Consider the following 12,911-nt stretch of genomic DNA (forward strand, 5'->3'; position numbering starts at 1 on the left):
GCTGAAGCAGAGTAGAAGGATTTAGGAATAATTAGGTAATCAAAGCGAATTAAAAAACAAGAGGAGGGAAATACCAGTTCTGGCATGGAATGGGGGACCACAGCCACTTCCACATCTGTGGTCGTTATCCATTTTAATCAAGTCTAAATGGTGCCATGAAGACTTGTTTTTGCTACATTGACTTGCTCACAGACAGTCGACTTTATATTCATCTCAAGATATTTCTTGAGATATTACAACCGTCTTGACTGTTTCTAGGGAAACATTAACCTAGGTCACCCACCGTTCCGGGACGCAGACTTCTGTTCTATCGCTGTGGGCTCAGTGCTCAGTAGAGATTCCGGGAGTGAGTTCTGGATGGCCGAACCTTCAACCTCCACAGATGAAATTTTGTCTCCTCAGCTCCACATTGCCTCTTCAGAAAATGGGGCCTAAGTGGTGTCTCGCAGCTGGAAACTGGCCGAACATGCTGTCATCGTGTTGTGGGGATGACATAAGTAACACTATGGTTACTAGCCTGGCCTTGAGCTGGTGTGCACCTGCAGTATTTTCAATAATAAAGAGCTATCAGCTTCCCTCACACATACACACCCCACCCCAGACCTCTGAAATAGGGAGAGCACTGAATTATGGAATGGCGTTGCAGCAAGTTCACAAAAATAATAGTTTCTTTCCTTCTGGGACTGATTGAGAACACTTCTTTTACTCTCTGCCCTTCTCGCTAGGCCTTGGTGTTTTCTGGCTGATTCTGGTCTGACTGGCAGGTGCCCAGGAATACGCCCATCCTTGTGTGGCTGTGTGGCTGTGTGGGGGAGACACTCAGGGGCTTGGCAGCTCAGCCTGAGAGCTGTAGGGTGTCTGCCCCCAGAGGGCTGCCTGCTGTCTTCAGCACAAAGCCAGGGCTGCCTTGCAACCCCCGTGGTGGCCCTCAGACTTCCCCTGTACACCGGGGCTCGCTTTAGAAGGAATCCGGTTCAGGTCTCCGCAGGCTTCTGACTCAACCACCAATGACACTGTCTTGTGGCTTAACCAGTTGGCCAGAGGAGGACCCAAGACTGAGGTGTTTCTAAGCTCAGCAGGCTGACACTGAATTCTCTCGGGCAAGTTGGAGGGGGCCAGGGAGGGGAGGGAATGTTAGCGTGAATATTTTTGGAAATGAAAGCGACACTAGGAGCTGAGGAGATGGCCTTTTTACGAAGCTGTTTCTGTTCTCTAAGGAACTGGCTGATTGTCAATTATCAGCCGCCTGACAGTTGGAATAATTTGTTGGGCCCGTGCCAGTCAGAGCTTTGCGTGTGTCAACACTCACTCAAACCTCCCAGGAGCACTCCAAGTAGCTACCATGTCTGCAATCCCCACTCTGTGAAGAAACCAGTGACCCAGAGGTTAAGTGACTCAGCCAAGGTCACACAGCTGGAAACAGTGGCCGAACCAGCATTCAAAACACACAGTCTCACCTCAGAACCTGTATCCTTTAGCTCCAAGTGTGAGATGTGAAGTCCCTTGACATATTCATATAGGATGACCCACAGGGTGGAGTGTGTTTAGGTCAGTGCTTTCCTAGGCTTTTGACTGGGAAGCCCTGAAAGAAATATATTTTGGGGGCTGGGCGGTGGCACACCCGGTTAAGCACACATAGTGCAAGGATCCCAGATCGAACTCCCAACTCCCCACCTGCAGGGGGGTCGCTTCACAAATAGTGAAACAGGTCTGCAGGTGTCTGTCTTTCTCTCCCCCTCTGTCTTCCTCTCCTCTCTCCATTTCTCTCTGTCCTATCCAACAACAACAATAGCAATAACAACAATAACAACAACAAGGGCAACAAAAATGGGGGGAAAATGGCCTCCAGAAGCAGTGGACTGGTAGTGCAGGCACTGAGCCCCAGTGATAACCCTGGAGGCAAAATAAATAAATAAAATAAAAAAGGAACATTCAAGACAGGTCCCCAGAGACAGCACTGGGACCCCGTCATGTGCTTGTGAGCACAGCACGGCCCAGCCCAAAGCTGTGGTTGGCTTCAAGGTGGCTGGAGAACATAGCCTTCCAGGAAGCTCCTTCTTGCAGACCACCCGCCAGATGCCCAGTTCTTCACCGTATCTGCCGTGGCTTGTGGGCCAGAGCCCAGGCCTTGCTATGCATGGGTCCAAGTTTGAGTCCTGGTACCAGCAGTGGGGGGTGGGGGGAGAGCTGCGGTGTCAGAGGAAGCTCTGGTGCTGTGCTATCTCTCTCTCTATTCCTCTCCCTCACCTGGAGTGAAACGTTCGCCTCCAGAGGTGAAGCCCAAGTTCTGTCCTGACCACCACCACCACCAAGAACCCAGTTTTCTTCCCCAAGCACAGTGCAGAGGGACGTTTTCCTAATGGTTTGCACCTACCTACCTTCCTTCCTTCCTTCCTTCCTTCCTTCCTTCCTTCCTTCGATCCTTCCTTCCTTCCTTCCTTTCATTAAAAAAAATTTTTTTAATTTTTTATTTATTTTCCCTTTTGTTGCCCTTGTTTTTTATTGTTATTGTAGTTATTGTTGTTGTTGATGTTGTTGGATAGAACAGAGAGAAATGGAGAGAGGAGGGGAAGACAGAGAAGGTGAGAGAAAGATAGACACCTGCAGACCTGCTTCACCGCCTGTGGAGTGACTCCCCTGCAGGTGGGGAGCCGGGGGCTCGAACCAGGATCCTTACGCCGGTCCTTGTGCTTCGCGCCATGTGCACTTAACCCACTGCACTACTGCCCAACATCCCCCCTTTCTTTTTTTTATTTATTTTATTTATTTATTCCCTTTTGTTGCCCTTGTTGTTTTTTTATTGTTGTAGTTATTATTGTTGTTGTCGTTGTTGGATAGGACAGAGAGAAATGGAGAGAGGAGGGGAAGACAGAGAGGAGGAGAGAAAGACAGACACCTGCAGACCTGCTTCACCGCCTGTGAAGCGACTCCCCTGCAGGTGGGGAGCCGGGGTTCGAACCGGGATCCTTACCGGTCCTCGTGCTTTGCGCCGCCTGCGCTTAACCCGCTGCGCTACAGCCCGACTCCCAACACCCCCCCTTTCTTTTGTTGTTGCCACCAGGAATATTGCTGGGGCTCCATTCCACTATGAATTCACCACTCCCAGGGACTATTTTACCTTTTCTTTTTTTGCTAATTTTTATTAGGACAGAGAAATTGAGAGAGGATGGGTAGATAGAGAGAGGGAGAGAAAGACACCTACAGACCTGCTTCACCGCTCGTGAAGCAGACACCCCTACAGGTGGGAAGTGAGGGGCTCAAACCCAGATTCTTGCACTTGGTGACATAATGAGCTTGACCAGGTGTGCCACCGCCCGGCCCTGCTGTGGTTTCTTCAGACGTGGCCCTTCTCTTCCCACTGTCCATCTGTTGATGCAGGTTCTTAGTACATTTGTTCATTAAAAACAAGCTAAGGGTGGGTGGCTGGTGGAGTATTGAGTTGAGCGCACATGTTACAGTGCTCAAAGGCCCTGGCTCAAGTCCCCACTCCCCACCTTTGTCGGGGGGGAGCATCACGAGTGGTGAAGCAGGGCTGCAGGGGTCTCTGTCTTACCCCCCCCCTCAGTTTCTCTCTGTTCTGTCAAATCGAATTATATAAATACTTCGAAGAAGTTACAGTATCGTTGAGATGGGGGAAATCTATGGTGGTGTAAGGGGAGGTGTGTTTTGAAGTAAGGAGATGGCCACAGGGTCCCATCCATCAATCAGTCCACCCATCCATCTGTCCTACCATCCATCCGTCCACCCGTCCGTCCATCCATCCATCCATCCTCAGGAGCTTCCTAATTTTCTCTTGATGGTGTTTACAGTGTGACTGAGCTCTGAGTCTTTAGCAATAGGAAAAGTCTTCTGAATATTTGTCTTGTATGAAAGAAAGGCTTCACTTCTGGTAAAATAAATAAATAAATAATAAAAAAAGCTTATTGAAGCACAGTGACAGTTTACTAGTGAAGTGGGGAAAAGAAAGAAGGAGCTTGTCTGCCATGCTGGTGTTGAGACAGCAGCCTTCCGCCCCGTGGAAGCCACGGTGTGACGCTGAGTCTGCTTGGGGAAGCTGGTCAGAGGGCAGGGGGCTCTCTCAGGCCGCCTGCGTCTCTCTCCCCAGAGCCTGACACTCTGCACTCCGTCCCCAGGGCTGACGCTGTGTCACTCAGCCATGCTCAGCCATGTTGCGGTTAGGCTGTGGTCACCACAAAACCCTTCTGGCCACCAGCAGCACTCTAAGAAACACATTCAGGGGCTCTCAGGTAGCAAGGCGAGTCCCCCGGCCCCAGCACATGCTGGCCATGTCAAGCTTTGGGGGGACCATGGAGACGGGGATGGCTCAGTCTTGCATTGACAGGCAGGAGCTCAGAACGCTTTACAGACCTCCTTCCCCTCAAGGACACTAAAATATCAGGAAGACACAAGTCACGGGAACCATGACAGTCTGCAGAAGGCCAAGTGGAGATACTTGTAAGTGGCCAGAGTGCTGGACAGAGAGCCAGCAGGTCCAGGTGTCAGCTCTGACTCCCCCTTCATCGTATGAGAGACTGCACTGCCCACCAGGCCTCTCCCCCTCTGGGTGACATGGGTCAGAGAGAGGACCTCGAAGGTGATTGGAGTGGCCGATGTGTGAGGGTGACAGGGCTACAGGGAGGGGAGGAGAGGGGTGGGGCTTCTGGTTTGCTCATGAGTGTAGTAAAAATTTGTACTCTGAGGAGAAAAGAAAAGTTCATGCCTGAGTCTCTGAGGTCCTAGGTTCAGTCCCCAGCACCACCATCAGCCAGAGCTGAGCAGTGCTCTGTGGAAAATGGTGATGATGATGGGGCTGAGGAGACAGCATCATGGTTCTACAAATGACTCTCCTGCCTGGGGCTCTGAGGTCCCAGGTTCAATCCCCAGCACCACCATCAGCAGAGCTGAGCAGGGCCCTGGTAAGGGATGTTGGGGGGTGGGGGGAACAGGACAAAATGGCAAGCATCTCTCTCTAAACTTCAGCTGGGATCCTTTTCCTCTTTGGCCCCAGCCTCACTTCACTAAGTAAGTGCATAAAAAAAAAATCAGTTTGGGTTTTTTCCTCCCCTTCCTTCCCCCAAGACTCATCTTGTGGTTATAGAGAAATGGAAACCAGTCGTCCTAGCCCTAAATTGATTTGGCTACATTTGATACACTCTTCCCTTCTCAAATAGGACTTTTCAGTTCTAATAAGCCCCAAAGATTGCTTTTCACACCTCTTTCATTTCTATGATTGTTTTCAAAGCTGCCTGATGTCACTCACAGTGAAACTCTGACAGCTCCCAGCAGACTTGTGAGTGAGCAGGCTGGAGGGGGGGGAGCTTTGTTGCAACAGAGGGTTTGGTGGAGTCCTCTGTGTCTCCCTCAGCTTCTGTTCCTACCACAGCTCATGCTTGGAAGAGAAGACATTCTTGCCCTTCACTGAGAACCAGAGTCCCAATTACAGTTTCATCCTTGACTTGTCCTTGGGGGTCACCGACACTGGGCTCCAATATAAAGATGCCAGAGCCCAAGATGGCACCACAGGTTGAGTGAGCCAGTGGGGGTACAGTCTGGGGCCCCCACTGGGCTGTTATACCCCAGAATCCAGTAAGCAGCCTCCCTGAACTCCGGGTGCAGAGAGAAATAGCTTTCTGTAGAGTGTGGGGACAGCCGGCATTGATGCCCACTCAGCATTTTAAAGTGTTTGGCAGGCAGTGAGGAGGGGTGCTCAGAGCGGGTGTTGGGGAGCTGGTGACAGAGGAGGAGGAAGGTTTTATGGAGGGTGGGATATGCTGACACCAGTCTTGGGGGATTGGGAAACTGGACCCCTGTGAGGAGACCCTGTAAAGCAACACCCCCCCCCATTAAAATGACATTGAAGTTGAAAAATAACAATAAAGTGCTTCAGGGACTTTAGAAAGACAATTATTAGTCGGAGTTCTCCAGTGAAGCAGGCACCATCAGGATAGAACTCAATCTCTCTCTCTCTCTCTCTCTCTCTCTCTCTCTCGGCTTGTGCAGTTGTAGAGGCTGAGAAGTCCCAGGCCTGGTGCAGTGAAGCTGGAGACTCAGCTTTGGGAGCTTACCCCCCTTCCTCAAAAAAAAAAAAAAAAAAAAGGCTGAGGGTGAGTCACGTCAGATGGTTTCTGAGTCTGCAGGCTGGAGAAGACAGGGCTCCCCCCTTGAAGGCGGATGGGCGGGCAGACAAAGAGATGGAACTTTCTAGCTCAGCCTTCTTCTCTGCTCACTGTGTTTCTGCTGCCAGTTTTACCTGAGACTATCCCTTGCAGATAGAGAGTGAAAAACAGAAAGGAAGACAGACAGAGAGAGAGAGCCACCACTCCTGGAGCTTCCCCCATCCATGGAGATGTTCCCAGGTGTCTTCCTCAGCTCACGGGGGTCATGGGACCCATCCAAAAAGGGCCTGGCCATACCACTGTCACAGTAATTCAGCTTGGGTCTGTGTTCGCGCTGGTAGAGAAAACAGAGAAGGGGGTGGAGGATGGAGGAATAAAGAAAACCTCCCAGAGGGGAGAGGCTGTAATTCAGTGGGTAGGAGGGTCTGGGGCAGCTGCCATGGCACATTCCAACACACCCTCCCACAGCCCTGGACAGCTCTGTTTTTCACTTCCTTCCCCGGGACGTGGCCTGCTCTCTCCAGGTCTGAGGCCACTGCTCACACCCAGACTTGGCTCTGTGTGCTGTCAGCTGACCCTTGCTTAACGGCGGGCTCCCAGCCCCATGTCACAGTCGCCCGCCACCACACCCCGCCCGCCAGCGGCCCCTAGTGCTCCATGCCTTTGGGTGTTTCCTGTTTCCCCGTTGTCTCTCTTGCTACTCCTGTAACCACCCAGCAGGAACTGGGTGCAGCACAGCTGGAAGGAGAGAGGGGGGAGGGGAGAGAGAGAGAGGAGAAACAGGGAGAGAACAGAGTGAGAGGCGCCTGGCATGTTCCTCCTCTTGGTTCCAGGGTCTTTGGTCCTACATGGTCACAGTGTCTGATGTGGCACAGCCCCTACTGCCCACAGTGACCCCCCTTGCACCCCTGGAAAGGAGTGACAGTAATATAGGGTGACGTGTGTTCAACCTGGCCCCTCTGAAGATTCTGTATTCTCTTTGTTTGTTTAACAGCACACTGCTCAGCTCTGGTTCATGGCGGTGCGGGGGATTGAATCTGGGATGTTGGAGCCTCAGGCATGAGAGTCTCTTTGCATCACCACTATGCTGTCTACCCTCCGTCCCCCACCCTATGTTCTTAAAATAAACAATAGCACAACTCTTGGGAAAGAAAACAAAAATAAAAGCTTATTAAGAGAAAAAGAGGAGGCAGGTGGTGGTGCGCCTACGAGAGCGTCTATGTTACGGTGCCTAAGGAGTAGGGTTCGAGCCCTTGCTCCCCACTTTCAGGGAGAAGCTTCACCAACGGTGGAGCAGTGCTGCAGCAGTCTCTCTCTCTCTCTCTCCCTTTCTCTCCCCTTCCCCATTGTCTGTTTCCCTCTCTCTCTCTCTCTCTCTCTCTCTCTCTATATATATATATATATATATATATATATATATATATATAATGAATAAAAAATAAAAATTAAAGAGAAAACCATTGGCCAGTAGTGGGGAAAGGAGATAGAATTCTTACATCTGTTCTGCCTACCTTCCTTGCCCTTCTAACTTATATAGTTTTTCTCTTCTTGTCTACATGCATGACTTTAGGATCTCACTTGTAAGGAAGAAAAGAAAAAAAAAAGTGAAAGCAGGAATTGTAACGGTTAAATATTGTTTTCTTCCAGTCAATATTCAGACTAGAGTTCCTCCCGCACCTTGAGCGTTCAGAGGTGTACATTAAAGCTCTCTGAAGAGAGACCCAAGTTTCTACCTTAGCAGGGTGGATGCCGCTGGCTGCTCTCAGCTCACCTGCACCTGCTGGTCCACACCTGCTCCAGGGAGGGCACGTCAGAGGCCCCTTTGTCCTCTCTGCCCACGCAGGGTTCGAAGACCTTCAGGCGTGTGCCGACCCAGGGGTCCCCCAGAACGGCTTCAGGACTCCTGGTGGCGGCGGTGGTGGTGGCAGCGGGCTATTCTTGGAGAACACGGTCACCCGCTTTCACTGCCAGGAGGGATTCAAGCTGCGGGGAGCCGCCAAGAGACTGTGCGTGAAACATCGGAATGGGAGCCTGGGCTGGGTGCCCGGCGAGGAGCCGGCCTGCCTGCAGGAAGGTAAGGTGTCCCCTCCTCTGCCCGCCTGCTCTCAGGGGCAGCGAGCACAGCCTGGGCCAGGGAGCCGCCCTCTCCGGCGGGCACACCCCCCTCCATCACCGTTGCTGGCAGGACAGAACGGGATAGGGGCTAACGCAAGATGGGGCAATTAGTCCCCCCTGCCAACTCAGCGCCCTCTCCCATGTCCCTCTTGACAGAGCGCAGCCAGGTTGGGCAAAGACGGGACAGAATGGTGATGCAGAGAAGCCCATTACTGGGTGGCCAGGTGGTGGCACAAGGTTCCTGGTTTGAGCCCCTGTCCCCCACCTACAGGGAGGACACTTCACAAGCAGCAAAGCAGATCTGCAGGTGTCTGTCTGTCTCTCTCCCTCTCTGGCTCCCCGCTTCTTTCAGTTTCTCTCTGTCCTGTTCAATAAAATGGAAAAAATGGCTACCAGGAGCAGTGGATTCATAGTGCTGGCACTGAGCCTCAGTGATAATCCTGGAGGAGAGAGAGAGAGACAGAGAAAGAGAGAGAGAGAGAGAGATGCCTGCTACCCATGGGGCTAAGCCTCTTACTACCCACCAGCTCTGCTTTGCCTTAGGTGTGCTCCCTCAGAGGGCAGAAAGAGCCACGGCAGGTGTGTGGGGGTAACTAGACAGACATTGAGTTCCAGCAGTTATTCTCACACTTATTTTCTAAAAATGTTTAGTTTTCTTTTGATTGGATAGAGACAAAGAAATCGAGAAGGAAGGGGGAGATGGGAGAGACAGACACCTGCAACGCTGATTTCACGGTTCATGAAGCTTCCCCCTGCAGGTGGGAACTGGGGGCTTGAACCCAGGTCCTTGTGCCTAGTAACATGTGTGCTCAACTGGGCCCTGTTCTCAGACTTACTGATCATGACAAGGTACTCATTTGCTTCTAGCAGTTACTCCTAAGTATGCTGAAATAACTTCCTGTATCTGTCTGTCTTTCTGTCTATCTGTTGTTACTTTATGTAGATACATTTAAAGTTTAAAAAAATGCATTGGAAGGACCGGGTGGTTGCTCACTGGGTTGAGCACACATGTGACAATGTGCAAGGACCTGGGTTCAAGCCCTCAGTCCCCACTTGCAGGAGGAAAGCTTTGTGTGTGGTGAAGCAATGTTGCAGGTGTCTCTCTGTTTCTCCTTCTCTGTCACCCCCTTCCCTCTAGATTTCTGTCTCTATCCAATATATAAAATTAAAATGATAAAAAAATTTTTTTAAAGAATGCATTGGAGTTTAACTAGCAGGAATGCCACATTGTTACACATACATCTTCAAGGATCATCACAGCACATGTAGAGAGTCACGAATCAGGAATTTTCTCAAGTCCCAGAGTCCCACGGGGCACAGCGAGGTTACATGTAGAGAGAGTCACGAATCAGGAATTTTCTCGAGTCCCAGAGTCCCACGGGGCGTAGTGAGGTTACATGTAGAGAGAGTCACAAATCAGGAATTTTCTTGAGTCCCAGAGTCCCACGGGGCGTAGCGAGGTTCTTTGGAAACGAGGTTCTGTTTCTCCTGAGACCATCACTGATTTTCTTTCGGGAAGGAGCTTTTATATTTAGGACGTGTGAATTATTATTCTGATCTGGTGTATATCTTCACTTTGAAGCTTAAAATTGGGCGGAGGGAAGGGACATGCTCTGTTGTTAAGCCCTGGGACCCTGGGAGAGCGCTCAACTGTCCCTCCTTGTGTTTGTAAGGACTCTGGGCGGGCTCCTGGCCTCTGCACTGGCTTGTTTGCTTCCTCTGCCTAAAACGCCCTTCGTGTCATGAAGGCTCAACTTAATAATTTCCAGGGCCTCTGGTGTGTCTTTCCTGCCCACCCAGACTAAACTAGTCCCCAAGCCAGCCCTTGCCCAGCTACCCTGTCCTGGCGGTGAGCACTGTCTTCTGTCTCCCGGGCCCTTTCCCTGTTCATCTTTGTCAGCTGCCTCCCTGGACACACGTGCCCTCCAAGGAAGGCTCTTGACGTTCCCCTCATCTTATCTCTTGACTTTCCCTTCTTTTTTCTTTTTTTTTTTTAATTTTTTTATATTTATTTTATTTATTTTCCCCTTTGTTGTCCTTGTTGTTTAACATTGTTGTGGTTATTGATGTTGTTGTTGGACAGGACAGAGAGAAATGGAGAGAGGAGGGGAATACAGAGAGGGGGAGAGAAAGACAGACACCTGCAGACCTGCTTCACCGCCTGTGAAGCGACTCCCCTGCAGGTGGGGAGCCGGGGGCTCGAACCGGGATCCTTAAGCCAGTCCTAGGCTTTGCACCACGTGTGCTTAACCTGCTGCACCACTGCCCGACTCCCTTGACATTCCCTTCTTCGTAGCTCCTAGAGCACAGTGCACCCAGGGTAAGGACTCAGTAACTCACCAAATGAATGACTGATTTAAAAAAAAAATCTTTATTTATTTATTGGATAGATCCAGTCAGAAATTGATAGGAAGGGGGAGAGAGACAGAGACAACTGAAGCATTATTTCATCACTTGTGAAGCTTTCCCCCTGCAGGTGGGGACCAGGGGTTTGAACCCAGGCACTTGCACACTGTGACAGGTGTGCCACCACCCGGATCCATGAATGAATAACTGAGTAAGTGGGTGAACAAGCGTTACAGGTGCCAACTTAGTTTAGCCTGCCAGCGTGCCACGTGAATCGTGAATTTCTGGCTTCAAGTTCCTGGAAACACTTTGGGGATTGGAATTGATGTAGGCACGTGGCCTTTTTAAGAAATTGGGGTTCTTTTTCCCTCTACCTGATACTTTATTTTTTAATTTTTTTTTCCGCCAGGGTTATCGCTGGGGCTTGGTGCCTACACTACTCCATTGCTCTTGGAGGCCATATTCTCTTCTTGCCTCTAGATAGAAGCTGAGAGATAGAGAGGGAGAGAGAGACAAAGGGAGAGATGCTGTGGCCCTGCTCTGCCAGGTGAGCTACTACTGGCCGACCCCGTGACGAACATGTTGCAAGAATTGGAACACTAACATGTGGCAGGAAGTCTTGCTAATGTCTTTTGCTGTCCTTGCTCCATGCTTTAGAACTCTGCTCCCTGCTAACTAGCCTGATAAGTAATTTGTACCTAACTATATTGCCTTGGGATCTTTACCCATGTTTGTTTACTATTGTTACGTTATTATAATGACCCCATTCCCATGCTTGCAAGAAGCAGGGTCTAAAAACCCCGACGGGTATGTATATGCTGCCCGGCATCAAACTCCTGGACCTCATCCAGGAGAGGATAAGTACTCTGTCCACTCTGCCACCTCCCGGGCCGCAGGCTTCTGTATTAATTTTTAGTTTAGTGATGAGAAAACGAGAAGAACGGGGCCGGGTGGTGACATACCTGGTTAAGCACACACATTACAGTACGCAAGGACGTGGGTTCAAGCCCCCAGCCCCCAACTGGAAGGCTTTGCAAGTGGTGAAGCAGGTCTGCAGGTGTCTGTCTGTCTCTCTTTATATATATAAAACCCCCTTCCCTCTTGATTTCTGGCTTTCTCTATCCAATAAATAAAGATAAAAATTTTTTTTAAAAAGAATGAGAAAATAAATAAATAAAAACCCTGAGAGTGACAGACTAGGGAAGGGTGATTCATCAAAGCCTCCAAAATGCACAGCTCCCCCATTCCCTAAGGGCCTCTCTCTCTCTCTCTCTCTCTCTCTCTCTCGCTCTCTCTCTCTCTCTCTCTCTCTGCCTCCTTATATTTGGGGGGGGATAACAAAAATGACTTCTTGCCAGACAACCAGTTACCAACATGCACAGTACCGGGAACTCCCCCCAGGCCACAGAACATGTTCACTGCCTGCCTGTGTCTGCAGGAGGAAACCTGACCGAGTCCTTATTCCCCACAGCAGTGCTGTGCTATCTACCTGCATGTCTCTTCTCTCTTTCTTTTTCTTTCTACTTGTTTTTAATTTGGCAGGACAGACAGAAATTGAGAGGGAAGGGGAAACAGAGAGGGAGAGAGAAAGTGAGACACCTGCAGCCCTTCAACACTCATGAGGCGGGGAGCCAGGGACTCAAACCTGCATCCTTGCACATGGTACTGTGTGCACTTGACCGCGCGTGCCACCGCGTGGGCCCCTCCTCTCTGGTATCTCTGAAATAATACAAAGAACACAAAAACGTCATCTCGGGAGTGGTAGGAACACACCTGTAGAAGGTCCGTGTGGCCCAAGGAAAGATTAAGAGCAGCAATGGTGGCCGTGTGTCATGCAGGGCCTGCCTGACTCTGGTTGCAAGCACGGAGGCACGTGAGGTTGGAGATGTTCACAGAGGCGCCTGTCGGAGACAGACCGACCCACCTGGCCTGGTGACTTAAGCCACATGGATTTACTGGGCCTGCCTGGAGTGGGAAGGGCCAGACAGAACAGGATTCCATCACACTGTCCACAGTCACAGAACAGTCTGGACTCAGACACTCAGGCTAGATGAACCTTCAGCTCTCCTCACTCTTCACCGTTTCCTTTCTTCCTTCCTTTCTTTCTTTCTTTCTTTCTTTCTTTCTTTCTTTCTTTCTTTCTTTCTTCCTTTCTGTCTTAATTTCTTTCTTTCTTTCTCTCTTCCTTTCTTTCTTTCCTTCTTTCTTTTATTATTGTGTAGAAACAAAGAGAAATTGAGAGGGGGGAGATAGAGAAGGAGAGAGACAGAGACAGCTTCACCACTTGTGAAGCTTTCCCCCTGCAGGTGGGGAATAGGAGCTTGAACCTGGGTC

At 50.3% G+C, this 12,911-nt stretch overlaps 1 protein-coding gene across 3 annotated transcripts in view; it reads left to right on the forward strand.

The window, feature by feature from the left end:
• SUSD4 (sushi domain containing 4) overlaps nt 1-12,911 on the forward strand; it is an 81,715-nt gene that overhangs the window by 48,932 nt on the left and 19,872 nt on the right. For all 3 annotated transcript variants that reach the window (XR_009550289.1, XM_060192447.1, XM_060192446.1), the window contains exon 3: nt 7,960-8,190. Coding sequence is in view for 2 of the 3 variants with exons in the window: in XM_060192447.1 (XP_060048430.1) it covers nt 7,960-8,190 (231 nt within the window). In the remaining variant the exon portion in view is untranslated. The remainder of the gene's footprint in view (nt 1-7,959; nt 8,191-12,911) is intronic.

Source organism: Erinaceus europaeus, chromosome 6 (assembly GCF_950295315.1).
Source record: "Erinaceus europaeus chromosome 6, mEriEur2.1, whole genome shotgun sequence".
Classification (NCBI taxonomy): domain Eukaryota; kingdom Metazoa; phylum Chordata; class Mammalia; order Eulipotyphla; family Erinaceidae; genus Erinaceus; species Erinaceus europaeus.